At 43.8% G+C, this 20,061-nt stretch overlaps 1 protein-coding gene across 1 annotated transcript; it reads right to left on the minus strand.

Annotated features, from left to right (window-relative positions):
• Positions 1 to 494: 494 nt before the first annotated feature.
• Positions 495 to 18,570, minus strand: LOC126568655 (protein stum). The gene is made up of 9 exons (XM_050225170.1): positions 17,960 to 18,570; positions 14,102 to 14,578; positions 10,903 to 13,887; positions 2,443 to 2,842; positions 2,121 to 2,359; positions 1,927 to 2,041; positions 1,030 to 1,128; positions 724 to 946; positions 495 to 637 (listed from the first exon to the last, which is right to left on the minus strand). The coding sequence occupies exons 1-9, from the start codon at positions 18,568 to 18,570 to the stop codon at positions 495 to 497; spliced, it is 5,292 nt and encodes a 1,763-aa protein (XP_050081127.1).
• Between the last annotated feature and the right edge of the window lie 1,491 nt (positions 18,571 to 20,061).

The raw sequence follows: 20,061 nt of genomic DNA on the forward strand, positions 1-20,061 counted from the left end.
CATTTCGCTATGAGAAGCTATGTGTAGGTTTCCCTATCGAACAAACCCCAGCGCCAACCCAAATGTTTGCGTAAAACGGAACGGAAACAAAGGAGAGAAAGCAGAAGAAGAAAAAAAAAACGCTTGCGGATTGTAATAAATCTGATGCAGTAAAACGGATAAGGGTTGAAAAAAGTGGTGATATATTGAAGGAAAGAAAACAACAGCCAACACAGGTAAGAAGGTACATGTTTTGTGTAAAAGTTAAAAGACTTTACTTTATTCTTCCCAATTAACGTACTTAAACAGCGGATTAAGAAAGGAATGAGAGGTGTGTTTGTGTCTTTAGTTTATCCTTTCCATTTTCTTTTGCATCACTTTAACAAACTTTCCAGTCAAATTGAAGCTTTCCAATATTACTTCTTAACTCTCGCTTTCTCTCTCCTTCGTGGCTCTCAATGTACAAAAACGGCAGTAACTCTCTATCTCCTTTTTTTTATAATAACTCATTACACCTACCGACCCGTTTCGACGTCGCGATGCGTTTTGGACACTAACGCTACCGGTGGATTGGATGCACCGGTCCGGTTAGAGAGCGTTGTTTGTTCTTCACCTTCCTCTTGGGCGGCTTCCATCTCCAGGATCTTTCGATGTTGTCCTAAAGTAAAATGGAGAGAAGAAGAAATCAATGTTAAAATGAAAATTAGAGAATAATCCATCCAATGAGCAGCGCAGCACACTTACTTGCCAACCGTATCATGATCGTACCCCACCAGATGGCCCATCCCCACCCGACGACGCAGAAGATGATGGTGAAGCATTGCGAAACGCCAACGATGCAGTTGATGATGAACGAACCGATGCGGCCCTTTATCGAGTCGTGCTGGGAAAAGCGTGGTTTACCGATGCACAGACAAAGCCCACCGGACAGTACTGTCCCGGTGCCGGGTAAGACTACGTTTAGGAACTGTAGATATCAATAGCAACAAAAACACGATAAACAGTAGAGTTACAGAACGTTGGAATGCATTGGAGAACTCGACTACTCACCAAACAGAAGTAAGCCAAACAGATTGGAAGTACCGGAATAGCACCACGCATCAAAGAGGAGTGCTCGACCAGTGACATATCAATTTTTGGCCGCAAGTCCTGAAAAACAAGAAGCAAAAGATTCGTATTATACAGTTCTCTTGCTGCTCTAGAAATTCAGGAATATTTGATTCTTAAACGACTTATTTCCTGAACGACAAATGTTCTGATACTTGAGGTCCTACACTAAGGTGTTAAGTCCTCATGTCTAATCAGGCTCCAAAGAGTATACTTTTGTGATGGGTATTGAGCAAAGAAGACCGTAGTCTTCAAAATTACAACTATTGTCCTCACAATATTGAGCCAAAAGATAGTTTTAGTTTGCTCAGATTCAAAAGATAAATCAGCTATCTGAGGCCCATCGTTCTTGTTAATATTTCTCAATAGTGGGTTGGGGATCCATAGGCTCATTGGAGAAGCCTCCTTCTTCGTATGAATTTTCCGTTTGTTTTCCGTTCGAATGAGACGAGTGACTGTTCGCGAAGGCAAACGAAAGATCTATAAAATCCTACATTTATTTAACAATAATTTAGGACCTTTTTTGTTGTGGACCAAGGACTAAGTTAATGAAACATTATATGCGTTGCTAAAAAAAGTAGAGATATCTCGATTAAGGAACTAGTCGTGATAATCCTCTACAGCATACTGGAGGGCTTTCAAAAATGAGGATTTGATCCAAAACTTTAGTCTTTCAAAAATTCCAACGCCATTTTTTACAAGCGTATTTGTAGTCTCTGCGAACTCTAGGTTTAATTGACGTTTAGTCCTACGATTCGGAAACCGATCACCTTTCTTTTAAGCTTCCCTACTGCTTCCTCCATCAGTAGTTGTTAAGATAGCCCTAGATATATAATTTACCTCCGGTGGAATCGTTGGCGCAATGCTCTGCTTCTTGCTCAGATTGCTCGTCCGCCTGCTCTGGTTGTCACCCTTCTTTTTGCAGCACATCATACAGCAGCTCAGACAGTTGAAGCTGTAAGTCAAGACCCAAAATTACCCATGTTATGTCCCGAGAATGGATGCTGCAAAATAAAGGCACAAGATCTACTTACGTTGACTTTACCGGAACCTTCTTTTTCGGTTTCGCCTTCACCTTCGGGCGCTGGCGCTTGAAGCAGAAGCAACACTTGACCGTCTCCATCTCGACCGGTTCCTCCATCTTGTGGCGTTTGATCTGTTTACTTTTACCGTCGGCCGGTTTCGGTCGGCAGCAACACAGCAGCTTACTCCAGCACGTGCGACATTTGGATTGGTCTTCCGTCGGTGGATCGCTATCGATCGAGGAACGAGGCTGTTTGGGTATTAGATTAGTATCTCTTGACACTAGCTCACATACACTTGAATATAGTCTTGATTGTTTCCTTTTTATCTTACCACTAGCTCACGAGACTTATTCCGGCGACAACTGGCGCAACAGTTGAGTGACTGCCAGCAGGATGATTTCGGCTTCGAATCCGCCCCAGCCGGTGCTCGCTGTACAATCGCGGTAGATTCCGGTGCCGTCTTTGAGTTGCGGCACCGTCTACAGCAACCGAACAATCGTTCCCAGCAACTCTTGCCCGGTTCCTTGTCCGTTGCCTTCTTCGGCTCCTTCTCGTTTACCAGTTGACCGTCCGCTTTACGCTTGCCGAGGCGATTTCGACCACCGCCACAGCATGAACTGCAGCTCCGGAAACATCGCCTAAACGGTAGGCAGGTCCGTGTCCAGCAAGGTGCACAGCAGGCACAGCAACATTTCGAACACTTGGCCTGTTCGTCCTCGTCAAACTCGTCGCTACGGGTGTGCGTTGGAAGGAAAAAGAAAATTGAAAGAGAGAGAGACATTGAGGACATCGTTGACTCCAGAAGAAGGAAGGAATACTCCACACAAACACACACTCAGGACCCTTTCCTACTGTCACCAAGTGTTGAAACGTTTATTGCTTCCCGTTCCGACCGGCGTACTTCCGCCTTCCGAAGCACCGAGTGTCAAGTGGTGTGGAAAATGGAAATAAATTAAAATTTATTGCTCCCCTAACTGAGTCCCCACCAGTCTCCGTTGGCACGTGATGTGATGCGAATGTATGCAAATACGAGCGTCCCTGAACGTTCGGCTTCCTAGGTGGCTCACACTCCGGGCGTGCTCCGGACTGGACGGTTGCAAGTGAACTGAACCCTACCCACGGGCATACCAGGCCAGATGTGTGCATAAACCATGGCATTTTTTAGCTTTGTCGCGTAAAACCTCCCGATAGAGCTACAGGCTCAAGGACGGTGGGACCTTTTGCAAGGGTCTTTACATTTTTATTTATTCTACCCGTCACGTCATGGACATTCTGTTAAGCGTGATTCGAAAGGCAAAATACACCTTTTTATGTTAGAGAAATCCTTGGCTAGATTGGGTGACTCGCTCTCTCTCTAAACCCCATTAATCAGGCATGTTTTTTTTTTTTTTGAAACTTTATGCCTTTCCAAAAGGTTTTGCGGTGCAATTTGTGGAATGCAATTCATTTTAGGGTCATGTTTTTCTGGAGCTAGAAATCGCTCGCTCATAAACTAATCAACTTTCTTTTTTTGGATTTTGGTGTTGGAAACCTCCTGTTCTAATTACAACAGGCCCAAAAGTTTTTCGGTGGCCTCGCGTTTAAGATAACAATGCGCAACGGAAGTGTGTGTGTGGACGGAAGCGCGTACTAGCATGACAACATCGTAAAATTTGTGGCCTGGGGGTAATAAAATTATGAAACGAATGAGCTGCCACGTAAAAGCCTTCACTGCATTGCCGATTAGCCAACGTGTTGCTCTTGGGTTTAGGGCGAAGTGTAGTTACATGTTTATTGTGTTTAAAAACGTAATGCTTGTCTGTGAAATGGTGAAATGAAAGGAAAGTCTCAACTCTTTTCTTTTGGCGTGGCCCCTAACACAAGGCTCCAGCGACTCCTGAGGCCCCATTCGAGGCCCCCTGTTACGCATCTTCTACCTCTAAACTCCTAATACAGAGAGCTTTACAGCCCCTTATAGGCGGCGCCGCTAGGTAAGCCTTCCCGGTGTAGTCGGTGACACGAAATTTAACAATGTTTTACAAACATTTAACATAAGTTTTACTGCACAGCAAAAAGGTTTTGTCTCGAAACTCGCATGACTACTTTTGCCGCTGACATTCTTGGATCAAACGTCTCACCGACCGAGTTGAGGAGCCAAGGATGCAGGCCAGAGGATCACACGAACCAATGAGAGCATTGCCCGAGAAGAGAACGACCTGGCTGGCACGTATATTCACACCGACAAGAGGAGCGCTGGGCTATCGATGGTACCGTTGAGGAGTCAAACGAGGAAGGTAAGTCTCTCGTGTTGAATCCGTTAATCAAGCTATTGGTTTCCCGAGCAGCTGACATCTTGTTCTTCAGTTCAGGCTACGATCCCAGCAGTGTAGGGCAAAGCGCCAAGGATAGGGGCGAGGAATGTCACCACACTGTGCTCGCATACTCCATAAGCGATCGAACCATCGAACCAAGCAGTGTAGCGACTTGGTCCAAAGGGGATCATGGGACTCTCGCGTGATGTTAGTAACCAAGCCTAGCAATTGGTTGCACCTTGCCACCACGCACGTTCACGTTCCTGTTCTTTCATCCGCGTAAAAGAGAAAGACTTCGTTATCAATGACAAGAGCCACAATATCGGAGGCTGCTTTAAGGTCCGTATAATTGGCATCAACCTGGAAAACAATCATTCACGAACTGCACTAGGTTCTGTGGCGAATGCCGTCAGTTGCCTCGTAGAAGGGGCCTCATAGCAGAGACCTCGATTTGGAAGCTTCATAGTAGTATCTTCCTGGATTGAATCGTACTCGGAGCCTCTGATGTTCGATTTGGGACGCCGTCGAAGGAAAGTTTTTAAAAAGAGCTGTTTTTTATGTTTCGAAAGGAACGGATGGGAAAGGATTTTTGTGCATTGAAAAAATATTCGAAAGATGGATGAATATTATAATTTAAGTAAATTTTAAAAATAAATGACTTACAAACAATTCAAAATTGTTGTTTTATTGTCAAAAATGTTATAAGTGTAAAACATTCTCAAAAATATAAAAGAGTTTGAATAGCAATACGGCCAGGCCGTCATTCATGAATAAAGGATTTGGAAGGAGGAAAAAAATTATTTAAACGAAGACTAGTGACATTTAAATTTGATGGTAATTTTATATGATTTAAACCATACTTTTGAAAACAATTCGAAATCCTTTCTTATCCATCTGAAATCCTTTTATATTGGCTATTTTGGGTCGTAAATTTTCAAGCTAAAACTTTGCTATGAAAATATGTTTCTAGGACTTCTAGAGACTACGATTCTAAGACGCTTAACAAACATACAATTATGTAAAATGTACTGAAAATTCTGGAGAAGCAAGAGTTTGCAAACATGTGTTCCGCTCTGCACGTTATTCATAGCATTCCTACAAGTTGTTTTGTACGTTGTTAATGACCTAATTTGTTTGTTAAAAAAGCAGACTGATTCTTTATAAACTTATAAACATAAAAAAAAACCAAATTCATCCTGGAATCCAGAAATTGAAATAGAATTTCTTCTCGATTTTCATTCTTATTTCACCATTATTGAAGTCAAACTCAGCACGTGGACATTTATCGAAGCACTAAACGACTTTACGAACACGTTTGTTTTCCTTTTGGTTATGCGGTTAAACGTTATGTCCTTGTTGTTCACTGCCTTCACCATAAATTGGGAATAGGGAAGCATAATCAGTCACACGAGATAAGCAAATATCGTTTCCTTTCCATCAGAACCCACCCTTTGCTTTAGACAGCTGTTCGTCTTGTTAGACAAGCACACGAAGAACAACACACGCAATCAGAAAACGTTTCTTCTATCTTCACTGGAAGAGGATGAACCAATTTGAACCAATTTACCTGCGTTAATGAGAAGCCTCTTCTTCTATATTGCCTAACCTCAGTTAACACACCACAAGTTCCAAAACGACGCAGTATCCGTTTGTCGAAATTGCGCACCGGTCCAAAAATAGGACTCCCACTCCCACTCAACTCCCGAATACGGTCCTTAAACGGCCGAAAGAAAGAAGAAAAAAGAATCCAAATGGAGCCTATTTTTAAATACAAGCACTAATCTGTATACAGCGTGTGGTGGATTCTTCCGAAGCCTGCGACTTGTTGGCAAGCATGCCCGTAAGCTACTGAACTCTACATCAAAAAGGAGGTTGATTAATCCGCATCCGTCTAGTGGGGTTTTTTTTTTTGCTTTCCCCCCACAAACACACATATACCGAAATTGGTGCTAACCTGTGCCACGTACGAATTAATTCACTCTGGCTATCGTGCAGCGAAATGCTGTACACGGAGGACCCTCTGCTGACCATTGGCCGGTTCCCGTCGTACGCTCGTTCGCCCCTCATTTTATTTCGGAGGGAGCAGGCGTTCTGCCCGACTGCTGTACCAAACCGTCTTGTTGCGTTCCTTTTTTACAAACACACACACACACACCAACCCGCCACTTTTTAGCACAGAACTTTTATATTCTATTTTAGTTTCATTCCTTCAGTGTTGCGAGCGAGCGGGAGCGAAAAGTTATTCGCCAAAGAAGCAAGATATCACACCGGACTGATCTTATGAAGCGCGTCGTGCACTGGCCGCACGTTTGTTGGAGGAATAGAAAGGAGGTCGCCACCAGAAAGTGGGAAAGGGAAAAAAAAGCACACGCAATACACACTTAACTACTAACGCTACTCGCAGTCACGAGGCGCAAAGTCTCGCGTACACTTCTGATGGTTTGAATAATTATAAAGAAAAATGTATAATCACACCAACAACGAGTAGAACGTTGCTTGAGTTGTGCCGGTTTTTTTTTTCAGAACAGAACGCCTTCTAAGTAGAGCGATGGCGTAGAGCGTTGTCTTATCGCACCACAGGACGTGCTGCACGGGCTCTAAAATGCAGTACAACCGGATCACTCTAATACACAATTTTTGAGAAATCTTTAAGTCACTCTCACACTTAACTCAACTCTTAGTATTTAAGTTCAATTCTGATTAAAAAGACCACTAGAAAAATTCTGATTAAAAAAACACTAGAAACGATTATGCACCCGGAGAACGAACCGTCCGAACCGGTGTTTGTGGTTGCGACTGTAAACAGAGACTCCAGGCGACAGCGCCGAACCTTTCCTTGGTGGGCCTTCTTCGGTTCTTTCTAGCTTCCTCGTGCCGATTACGACCCTTCATCCCTCTTCTGCTCTCCTTACACACTGCACAATCTGTGGCATTTTCTTGTTTTTTTTGCAACCTTTCTTTACTTTCTAATCAATGCAAAATATTGAATGTATCGTAACAGCAGCAAAAAAAAAAAAACTCGGCATTTTAAATTCAAATTTGTTACAAGACCAACTTTCAGGACAATTTTTTCTGTGTGTGCCAATCTACACCACCGTTCTCGTTCTAACGCGCTCCCCTGTGCCAGGAACATTTCTAAAGTAGTATGGATTTTCTGTGTGGATGTGTTTTTTTGTTTGTTTGTGGTATCACTAATGGTGGAGAAAATTGAATAAATTTCCACTTCTTTTCTGCTTGCTCACTCTCACTCTTTGCTTGCTGATGTTAGGGGTCAGTGGAACAGTGAGAATAGAGAGAATAGTAAATGGGCAATTTTTCTCCCCATTTTCGAATAGCGAAAAGCAAAGAAATCTGTTGTTGGCAAATATTATTTATTTTGTAAAACAATTGTTAAAGAAAATGTTACAAAAACTGCTCCAATTTTGAGCTGCTGCTTGTATAACGCTGTGTAACGCTTTGGCGTTATATTATAAGTATCTGACTGCTTATATCCATCTGCGACCGCACACTTACACATAGAAACCGAAAAAAAGCGCAACGAAACATCAAATTTGCAAGCAAATAAAGCCTTTCGGTGGTTGAGGTGTAAAATAAATTATTATTATTGCATTTTTTTTCGATATTATTTGCCAAATTAATGTTCAAGTATGGCCACCAATTTTTCCCCATTTTTCCAGTCCTGCGTACGGCGAGACGGTTTGGATGGGATTCAATACTCGATTTTAAATTAATATTTAAAATAATAGAAGCAAAACAAACATATTTTCGACTTTTATTTTGTCCCAATTCATTCAACTATTCCCACTGTTTCCACACTGACCAAATGCTGACAGACTGGAAAGTGGCAAATGGACGAGAAATCGATTTGTGACACTTTTCCGTTCCTTTGCCTTCTCAAGCTTCTCCCATCCCATCACGACCTTTCGCTCTGCCTGGTAAATGGCCTTCCGCGAGTTTGACTGCGCCGCAAACCATAAAACCGAAACCGAAAGGATCGATCGTTGACCAACTGTTCGGGCAAGGTCTAAGGCGATTTCATTGCTGAATGGCCATCCATTGCCATGGGTGTAAGTGAGGCGGTATTTCCCGTGACTTTGGGGCTGTGCGGCTAACCGTTGCGTGACTTTGACTTTGATGATTTTGTGTGGCCAGTTTTGAAAGACACTGTGCCCCAAATCGTGAGACATTTTTTGGGGGACCACTGATGGGAGATGGAAGATGGAGCAGGGACGGTACACCGTTAATCATTTGCGACGCGTCTTCCGGTTTGCGAAATGCGGACCAAGATTGATTAATGCTAGGTCGGAATTTACCACAATTTAGTAAACAAAGTAAAGTGAGCTTAATGCCTTTTGACAAAAGCCTTGATGGAAGGCTGCCACAATGATTGTTTTGGATTATTTATCATTTTGTGCTCAATTTTCTTTAAGTATAATGACATCACTTTTCCATGCTTTGTTACATTAACCTCATTTTTCTACTACAATAAATGTTTCTTCTAGGAACAAACATAAGAAAGGTATTAAAAATTCAAATACAAACAAACACGTGCCCGAAGCGCAGTGCCATGAACTACGGCGTCAACATGCCCAACCTCAACCTTAGCAGGAAGTGTAATAAACATAAAACAAAAACTAAACCCTTCACACACACACAGGCTTTCCATCTGACCCCGGCGGAGGTACAATCCCTGGCGCAACACAACAACCTGCAAACTCAAGGAAATCTGCATTCCCAACCCAACAGCACACGGGTGGTAAAATGCAAATGCAAAATCACGGCTGGTGAAGTATTTTTTTTTTTACAAGGAAAACTCTTACCGGCAACGACCGGGGCAGCGGAGTAAATGCAGCGCAAGACGGGACGGAATAAAATAACTGCAACAAACTTCACTGTCACGCTAGCTTCTAGTAAGGGCTTTCCGGGGGTGGGAATGCCTCAACCACAAGGTCTCTTCACTTTAAAATGCATTCGAAGGGAAGCTAAAGAATTTTTCCAGGTGAAACAGCAAGGTATCGCATCAAATTCTTTACTTCTGTCTAGATAAATTACTGTTGCGTATAGCAGTAACATCTTCACCGAGCGTTCCACTTTTAATTGCGTATGGATGTGCGTGATTTGATTTGACACATTCATTAAACCGAATGAAGAAAGAAAGGGTAATTTGGTTGTGTTTAATTAAAGGAATTAAATAATCATTAAACATGGCAGATTAGTCGGTAGAGAAAATGTCAGAATTTAGAATTAAGTTATATCTAAACAGATTCACTTCAAAGAACAGAAGGGCCACAGAAAAATGCATCATTTAGCTTCTATTTTAGCAGATGACCTTAAGTTTTAAAACAAATTACTTTATTTTTTTAATTTATTTTTAACATTAATGCTGCTTAAACCAAACAAAGGCAAAAAAAAAATTTTTTTCATTCGATTTTAATACAAAATAGAAAGATAATTCAAAGGCGTCTTTTTTCACATCAAATTGTATACATTCTAGCTCACAAAAAAACCTATGGCCTTTTTATATCTACCGATAACCGTTTCCAACAAGTGGTGGTACATATGAGGCTACAACCTGATAAGGATAATAAGAATATTTTCCCATGATTACAGCAAACGTCAAAATTTGCTTTGCGTGCCACCCCAGCGCAGGCATACGGATAAGCCACCACCCAACTAATAAGCGGGTGACGGAAATATGCAAATTTGTTAACAACCATCGTCTACGGTTTGCTCCGTGCTGTGAATGTAAGGGAGAAAATCTCCACCTGAAGGAGGAGGAGGAGTAAGTTCAGGCGCACGAGTGTGCATGAGCACACTTCCGGTCGTACTGTGGCAGCATAATTCACGGCGGACCACATTTTCAGGATTCTCCCCTTTTGTTGGACGATAAACGTATAATTCTCTTTTGAACGGTTGCTGCTTTTAAGCAACCCCAAACCAGCTACACACACACACACTCACATGTGTTTGACGGTGAAGGATGGGTTCGTGGGGAATAAAAACTAAACCGGAGCTACGTCTAATCACGTCACGTTACTTAAATGAACCTGTGCGAGACAAGCCCGGCAATTAAAAGTGGGTTAGTAGGGAAGATAATTGTTTGTAATTTATGAATACAAATGAGTTAAGCTTCGCTCTTGGGTTGAAATACAATCGTTTAAAAAAGGGAATGATTGTTAAAATTTAATTACATCATTAGCTTAATAATACATAATTAAAATATTTTATGATATTTGAGATTATTACAGAAACTATTTTAATAATGATCTGCTACAAAAATATTAGAATATTTTCAAAAAAAAAACGCAATCCAATAAACCAATCAGATTCATGTGACATTCTAACGAAAAAAAGGATAATAGCGCGCAAAATCGAAAAAACGGGTGACAAATGACAACCTTCTTTCCTTACATAGTAGACATTAGACTTCAACGAGCCAGTAAGCGACGAACCCGACGTATTGTGATACGATAAATCGGTCATACTATTATACCACCTACCTGTTGCTGGTGCCACCCGGTCCCTCCTGACCCATCGTCCGATCACGCATCGACTCCGTGTTGGCACTTGAAACGTTATCCATTCCCGGACTACGGCTACCTTGCTGCTGCTTGTGCTCCGCCATCGGTGACTTCATTCGGTGCTCTCCATTGTACTCGTTCGATACCTTCTCACCTTCACCGTCACCGGCCACCGTAAGCTCGTGCGTTGCTACGCCCATCGATCCTTGTCCATCACCACCCGCACCACCTGCACCGCCTCCGCCATGACTCGTCTCCGTGTCGGTCGTATCATCGTGCTCCTGGGAACCTTCCTGTACCTTCTGCATCGTTTGTGGTGGCATCGTGCCACCACTGCCGGGCTCCCCGTCAGCTCCCGCCGCAGCAGCACCGGCCGCCGTCGGTGGCCGAATGTTCGTGAAGGATCGTGCATGGGCAATACTTTTGATCGACAGTAACGATCCACGGCTCATCATCCTTCGGAGTGGTTTCGTGCTGGTGGGTTTCTCGTTCATACCGGCCGCCCTAGATCCGACCATATCTTCTGCTGCTCCCTCACCACCGGAGGTGGCCGTGCCGGGTGCGTTTCTAATCGAGGCTGACTGCAGCCGAGTTGAGGAAGCCATTGCACCATCAATTGCGGTTGCTGCAGTCGTGGCAGTGTCGGGACGTTGTCCAACTTCACCTGCACCTGCGCCACGATCCAAGTTTCGCTTACTACCCTTCAAACTGATCAAGCTCAGCAGAGATCCTTTACTCTGGAGCTTTGGCGTGGGTCGAGCTGACTTTACGGCCACATCTGGAGCTCCCTCAGTGAGAGAATTGAGCGGACTCTTGCCACCAAGATCCGCTCCGGAAACATCTCCACCCCCTGTTGAAGCTTCACCACCCGAAGCTCCACCACCGGCCGCAGTTTGATGAAGACTGGATCGTGAATCCGATCGCTTGTTGATCAACGAACTCTTCGAGTCACTTTTCTTCGGCTTTCCGCCCATTGTTGCGAGCGATTTATTACTATCACTCTTCTTGAGTGACTTTTCCGAATCACGCTTCTCGATCCGATCCTTCGCTTCGGTTCCAGCACCATCCATCGCTTTAGCGGACGCTTTACCACGCATCTCACCTCGACTGTCACTTTTCGCAAGCCCTCCACTCGAGCCCGTCATGTCGTTGTCCGAGTGACGGTTCGCTTTCGATTGGATTAAAGAACTGCTGCTTTTCCCACCTCGTGCACTCTTCCCAGCGCCCATCGAACCTCCCACTCCCATGGAAGCTTTCTGATTCTTTTCGTACAGTTTGTTTGCTCGTCGAAGTTGGGCAGGATCGAGTCCAACGGCTGAGCTGCTTCGCCGGAGCTGCTTCCCTCGTCCACCAGCTGCCGATTTCGCTCTATTTCCCGCAGCACCACTTGGCTGTGCCTTTCCACTTTTCACACGTCCCGTACCACTCATCCCTGGCGCTCCAGCTTTAGCTCGCGTGTCTTTTTCTCCTGCCTTTGCACTCTTATCCCTCCGGCGGGCATTTGGAGTAAGTTTTTCCATTCCACCTTTCTGCGCACCTCCTTTCGCAGCACCTTTTGCACCCTTGGGAAGATCCACATCGGCCGGCTTTCGACGTCCGCCAGGACCAGCCGTCCCAACACGCTCGCTTCGCGTACGGAAGCTTGCAGCGTAGTTGAGCGCACTCTTAAACATTCCACCACCTCCGGTGGACTTTTTCGATTTTCTAGCTTCCTCCTCACGTTCTCGCTGTCGGTAAGGATCGAAATAATCATCATCCTCCTCCTCATACCTCGCTCCTTTCTTATTTACAACAGCTTTCTTTTTACCCTTTGCACTCGTTGCTGCCGTTCCTGGTCCTGATTTAGTCACGCTCTTTGCTCCTTTTCCCTTTTTCCCATCCGCTCGCATCTCCTTCACACCGTTCCCTTCCGAATCTTTCCGCACGCCTGATCGCACAATCCCAAACTTCATCTTGAGGGCCATTTTCCGCTTCTCGCCACTATCTTCCTCTTTTACATTTTGCTGTTTGGGAAGTTTTTCCGGCTCCGGTTCGGTGCTTCCTCCTTTGCGTGCACTTTCAATGATTGCTCGGGCAAGATTAAAGCGTCGCTTTTTCGGTGGTGAGGCTTGTGGTTCGGGATCTTTGCCTGCCGGTTTTGTCTGCTTTTCAACGGAAGGTTCTTTGCTGTCTTCTGCACGGGCTGGAGACGTTTCCTTGCTTTTGTCTCTCGAGCGGGGTGACATTAGAAGCCCTCGAATGTTGAAAACAGGTCTTCCCTTTTTACCGCCGTCTTTACTCCCGCCCGCTCCATCCTTTAGGTCAGCCTGAGAGCTTTCCATCGAGCCTTTATCCGGTACGGGCGAGAGCGTAGGTCTCCCAGAGAACGGTTTATAGCCAAACAGCTTCATGTTCTTTAACTGATGCTCTGGGATCGATATACGATCGCCGTCCGTCCCCGTTCCGGATAGACCCGATTCACTCGGTGTCGGTGTTATCGATCGTCCATCCTCTGACGGCTGCGTGATTGTCACTTTGGCACTTGGCACGGTCGATTTTTTGCTGATCACCTCGAGCACTCCGCGTTGCCTTCGGCCCGGATTCGATGCTAGTGAGAGAGAGGTTTTCGATTTCGTTGGACGTTTCGTTCGAGCCGAACCTTCGGCCGGGTGACCGTCTTTGACGCGTCCTCCGATCGTACTAAGCGAAAGTTCGGAGCTGCTGAAACGTCGTCGATGGCCGTGCGGTGCACTGACGGAACCATCCTCAGTAAAGTCAGCACCATAACCGTACCCGTAGAAACCGACGTTCGAGGTACCTTGTGTGGCGGAGCTAGCGGACAGGATTCGGGACGAAGCTAGCCGATGCTTATCGCGGTACGGAGAATATCTGTTTCCACCGGCCAAATCGAACGAGCTTGACTTGGGCAGGACTTCGTTAATGATGGTAAAGGCGGTGTTTTTGTGCTGTCGTGCATCCGATACTCTACAAAAAGAAGGAAATGAATTAATTAAATACTTGGCCACAGGAATTTTAAAAGGTTGAGCCATGAAAAATTGACTGATAAACATAAACAAATATAAAAACATATTTAAACTAGTAACCGATGGAGACGCCTAGTGCTTCAAGTTATGATCATGATCAAGCATGTATAAATGGAGACGCCCAGTCTTTTACAAACAATAAAGCAGAAACTCACCTAAAATTAGATCCCGTGTTTATCTTATCCCTGATAATGGCAGTCGATGGATCCGTACGCCCGTATCGCATCATACGCTCGAACTCGCTGTTCCCATCACTCGACGTGGAAGGATCATGCATACCTCCAACGGGCAATGCCGATGCTCCTTCCTCATAGCCGACCGGTCCATGTCCCAGCACGGTAAAGGTGGCCGTACCGTTTGCATGATCACCCACCATATCCACCATTGGTCCACGCATCCCGTACGCACTCGAGTCGGTGATGGAATTGCGCCGGGATGCACGAGCCGCCGCGGCCGCCCGTGGGTTCTGGAAGACGCCATTTTCGATCCGGCGCGTTATATTGCCACCGGTGAACTGTTGCACATCGGCCACGGTCCGACTGTTGGTGGGTATGAGGCTGTGCTGGTACTCGTGCTCGGAGAAATCGATCCAATCGTTCTGTTTCAGCAGATCCATGTCGAAAATGTTTGATCTTGAACGTGGAAGAAGCGAAGAGTGAAAGTAACAAATGTAATTGTTAAAAAAAGATTTTCAAAAACCATAAATACATAACATAAATTAAATTTTCTTTAACAAAAACATGCTTTACAGCCTGACAACGCTTTCCATCAAAACTTTCAGCTACACCCAATAAAGCTCATGGCGTCTGTTTGACGTCTAGCGTAGACATTGTCAAAAGCTCCACCTGGAAAGTGTGTCAAACAAGCTTTGCGTGTGTTGGTACCATTAGCGGAATGGGTCTGCTAGTACATAGAGCAAAACAAAAAATCTCTCCACCTCAAGACCCTTGTTGAGGTGGTCTCAGTGTTTGTAACCATTTCAACCGGTCGTACTAACCGGTAGCAAACTGGTGTGAATGTTGTAAATGAAGTAGCCCAGTGAGCGGCTTCCATACAAGGTACATAAGCGCACGAATTGGTCAGTTGGATTGTTTATTCTTTTCCTTTCTCACAGCCACATCAGACCGCACAAAGGCAAAGGGGTCTCTCACACGAATGGGAATGTAAATGGATGGACCCACTTCGCACCATTGTTTGTATGTTTTTTGCATTTTTTTTTCCTTCTTGAGCATGAAATATCTTGCAAAGACCTGACGATGTGCTGCCCTCCCTTTCTCTCTGTCTTGCTGTTTCCTTGACCGATCGTCAGCGTCGCTTTCGATGAGGATAAGTTCAGGGAGATAATGAAAGGTGGCGCAAGCGATAAAACGTGGCACCTGATTTGGACACCGACGAAGGCCTTTCCGGGCCGGGCGGTCTGACCGTCAAAACGGACGTCATGGCTGGACTGCCGTTATGTTTGGCATTTGCTTTAATATTTGTCGTTTCTTTTTTGTTGCGTTTAGTGTCTTCTAGCTTTCGAGCAGCATATTTGCTGGGTGCTGGTGTAGTTTTAAGGGTTTTTATTTTTGCTATAATGACAGTTATTCGTGCCGTAAATGATGAGCGATAATTTTGTGCGGCAACAGTTGTAGCTTTGGACCGATTTCAATTATTTGCTTATTACTATTATTTAAAAGTTACTCGAAGTTAAACTAGTTTTTCCTTTTCAGCAATTTATACATTTTTCTTCTCTATTTCTACTTCTCCAGTTTTCTTGTAATTTACAAGACCCTCATTATTTACAACAAAATCTTGATTTTTCAACAATGTTCGCAAAGGTGCAAGCCAAAAAAGAAAAACGATGACATTTTTAAAATGTCATGCTACCTTGTCCGATCCTTCCGTCCAATGGACAGCACTGAACAAGCAGATAGGAATGCACATGCACCGAAGCTAAATAGTTCTACAAGAACAACAGCAAAAAAACACACACAAACCCATCCACTTACACGTCCTTGAGCGGAACAACTTTCATTCCGATCGACCCTCTACAGGTCTCCATCCCAGCACCGTTGCACAAAGCAGAGCGAAAGGTCTTAAAAATAGTTTAGACAAAATATTACCACCGTGAGATCGTGACTCTGAAGCATTTCACTTCCATTGGACCCGTGTATCATGTGCATGCCACTTCTATTATAAGACAAATTCGTGGCGGTACTTCACGTTCACGTCATCAATATGATGACATTTCTTGCTGGTCAGAGCGTCCGAGGAATTCGGAACGTGAGTGGTAAAATCCGGTGTGGAGCGTTTCCTATTTCCATCCTTTTAGCTGGTATGAGGTTCATGGTGGGCTATTTATTTGTGTAACAGTCCTACCGGAGAACCGGTAGCCGGAGGTTGGTTTTTTTTTTATTGTGCAGGCGAAACACTCCAGTAGTGAGTAGCTTATTTTGGAAGGGTCGTTTATTTTTATGACGTAACGGTTTAATTGTTTTCCTAATTTAACGTGTGTGGTTTTGTGTGAGAAAAAATGTCAAAGAAAAAACAATTTAATAAGGTTGATAGTTTTGATATACCGTGATAGACAATACAAAAATCCTAATTTTGTAGAATCGAAAAAATGACCTGTTACAAATCGAGGTGCGGCTTCTTTTGTTTTTTTCTATTCCCTATTATTAGTAATCCAATAACAGAGGAAAAACCAGAAGATTTGTCCACTTTTAGCACGCGATTGTGTTCATTTCTGATCGTTGATCGTTACTCTTTGATTTGCGACTGATCGTTCGCTTCCTAACTAATCCCAGGGCCGGCTTGTACTGCTCTTTTCTGATTCTTCTTTCGCTCCTTTTCTCCTATTCGCCTTCTAAAAGGACGGTGATGCGTTTTAATTTTTGGCAGACTTGGAGACAGGATTGGATCAAAAACAAAAATTGCCATAAAAAGTTTATATGTTTATAATTCTTTTAGCTATTTTCGGTGTCGTTTTACACACTAAAAGTATTTTAAGCTGTAGTTTGAAAATCGAATATAATGATGATTTTTTGGGCGAAGCGCTTAGCAGGTGTTTCGAAGCTTCTGTGATGGATTCTGAGGGTTTATCAAGTCACTTTACGATTTGAACTGTGTCCTTGTTCGATTCGGGCGGCCCGCCCGAATACGAAGACTTGGTATAAACAAGTCTAGTAAGCCATTCGATGGCCTGCGTGACATATCCGTCAGGCAATTCCATTCCATTTATATGCATTTCCGATCCTTCCATATGATTTTCAATATTGGAAAATCTCGCAAGCACCTGGAATGCAGTTATTCGTTAATAATGCTCGTGAAATTAAGTGAAACTATGGAAATTTTATTTCAAACACGGTTTTACTGCATTTAATATACTAAAATACAAAGTCCTCTAAAAAGAAATACCTCAAAAATTTAAGTTTGTTCACACTTCATCCCGGTGCAATTTGACATTTGTGTTAAAAGTCATATGGCAGGATTGAAAATACCTATAGGTGGATTGGAATTGATCGACAGAAATTGAAAAACATCTCAGAATCGTATCGTAAAATCGTAAAGTGACTAGATAAACCCTGTAAGGATCGTCCTTCTCGAAAAAAAAGGATCGATAGCGCAGAGCAATAGGACCCTTTGCAAGGATGTGGTTGATAAGCATTCAAACACACAAGAAAAAAAGAAGAAAATTAGAAAGGCAAGGGTCAGGTTAAATCCAAAACTAACCGAAACAAACCGTAGGAAGCAAAATTGTAAAGCAAAGTTCTAAAATAATTCGCTAAAAGTTCCGAAAACGTATGTGATAGTGGTTTTGCGGTTGACATGAAACAGTGATCTTAGTCAACTGTCAGTCACTGTAAATCATTGGGTTGTTTTTAAGCTTTTCGCATGATATCACAACATAACCTCTAAGCTATTAATATTTGAGAAGACATTGCGACTAATCGACTATTCAAATAGTAAAAAAAAAATCCTGAATTTGTTTTTTTATAACATCTGTAAATCCTTATGTCAACCTCACTCACCTGCTATTGCTAAGGTCCACGCCAAGGCCTGCCGACTGAGTTCTACCGAAGTTTTTGCTTCTCGCCGGCATTTCACTGTAATTCGTCACATTGTTCCCAACGATCGGTTTCACCACTCCACCATTCACTGTTACCCTACCCCCACTGGCACCTCCACCCACAGCTGACACTGCACGATATCCTCCTCCCCCACCACCACCAACACCACTCGCCCCATTCGCGTACTGCTCAAACAGTGCGTCCCGTTCCGCCTGGCGCTGCCGTTCCTGTTCATTGTACAGCTTCGCATGGTACAGCTCGATGTTGTTCTTCAGGTTCTGGTACAGATCCTCACCACCGAGCAGATCGGCGTGCCTCGTCGAGGGAAGTACCGGATCACCGAACAGACTGGTCGTCGTGGTACCGGTCGCACTGCTCGCACTGTGCCCACCCTCGATCGATCTTTGATTTTCCAACGATGACGATGGTGTGGAGGACGAGCCATAGCTGCCGAGAAATCCGCGCCCTCCACCGTACGCGTGGTGGCTGGTCGGCGGATAGCGGTGCGGTACGGTGGAAGCTGCTGACGCTCTGGCTGTGCTGCTGCTTCGCCCGTCATTCTGGCTGTACATTCTGGCCGGTCGTCCCGGTCGGCCAGCGTCGGCGTGTCGTTGCTACGATGGAGTCGAACCGGGTCGGTCGCGCTAGTGTCCGGTCCGGGCTGGAACTGGAACACCTGTGAAGATGGGATGGATTGTAGGGAGCTGTGGTATAGTGTGGTGCAATTAACGAGAAGGAAGAACGATAACCACTTCCGTTTTGGGGTGGAATTTTTGCATAACGATATTATAATTATGATTATACGGTCATGGATTGAAGCGAGAGATTGTTTACTTTAGTTACAGGATGCTTTTAGTAAACAAATGCAAGGTTGTTGTATTCGAGTGATTAATTCAAAAAAAGGTTAAATAAATTATTCAAACGATAAAAACCTTAAAAAATTAGCTCTCGCTTTTCCTATCAAATTTATTAGCATTACACCCTTCAAATAATGCTTGTCCTCAATAGGCATTTTGCACATCAATTTAACAGAAAACAACAACCCATTTCTCATTGTTTATGAGGTGACTGAAACGATCACTTTAATCACTTTCTTCTACCGCACGAAGGAAGATTTGCCACTTTTTAGTTTCGTTTTCTGTTTATGCTTAACACTATTGCAAATAAATCATAACACCCCACAACACACTCACGCAACATTCGAAAGCGGTACTCTTTTTATGCAAATTACACCCAAAAATATAACACCTTCCTTGCGGTTGGGGAAACTAATTGGGCCGTGCAGAAAAAAAACGCGTATTTACTCCGTGCGCGTGTGTGTCTGCTTGTTCCGGGGACCCAAATTTCACGTGCTTTCGGCCTCATTTTCCGGTTAGCCGGGCTTGATTAAATAGACCGGCAGCGTATGGATTAAATTAAACACCCGAAGCAAAGAGTGTCGCGTTACCGGTCTTGGTCTGGGCTTTACCATCGCTAACGGATTATGGTTTCACTTTCACCAGTATGAGAGCACGAGGAAATGGTTGCTGTCGTCACGCAAAAGGCAAAACCACGATAACGATTTCGAAACAAATTTTGTACCATCTGGCCAGCAAAGCAAAGCTTTGCGTGAAACTGCCGAGAAATTATAATTTTTCAAAACGTTACTACCATCAGGTCACGAGAACGTAAATCCCCGTCGAAAACACTGATTGCTCATCCGGGCCAATAGGGTGCTGGATCGAGCTGGCGAGATTTTAGCAGAAAATTATCGTAATTATGAATTATGCTCAATTATAAATATTTTGAAGCCTTTTTTTCAGGGAGACACTCGTCAATATCAATTATCTTATCTACTGAATAGGTAAGTAAAAGGACTCAATACATAAAAAGATTGACTGGCTAAGCAAATTGCTTTCAAAATGAGTTTACTTAACGATAAGCTTTGATAAATTTAATGTGGCATGCAAATTACATAACTTTAGGGTTATCCATCTTATCAGGCTCAATGACAACTGAATTCAAATGACAAAAGGCTCACTCCGTTCTAATTTACGTCTTATCTATTTTGTTATTGGTTTTAT

This window comes from Anopheles maculipalpis, chromosome 2RL (assembly GCF_943734695.1).
Source record: "Anopheles maculipalpis chromosome 2RL, idAnoMacuDA_375_x, whole genome shotgun sequence".
NCBI lineage: Eukaryota > Metazoa > Arthropoda > Insecta > Diptera > Culicidae > Anopheles > Anopheles maculipalpis.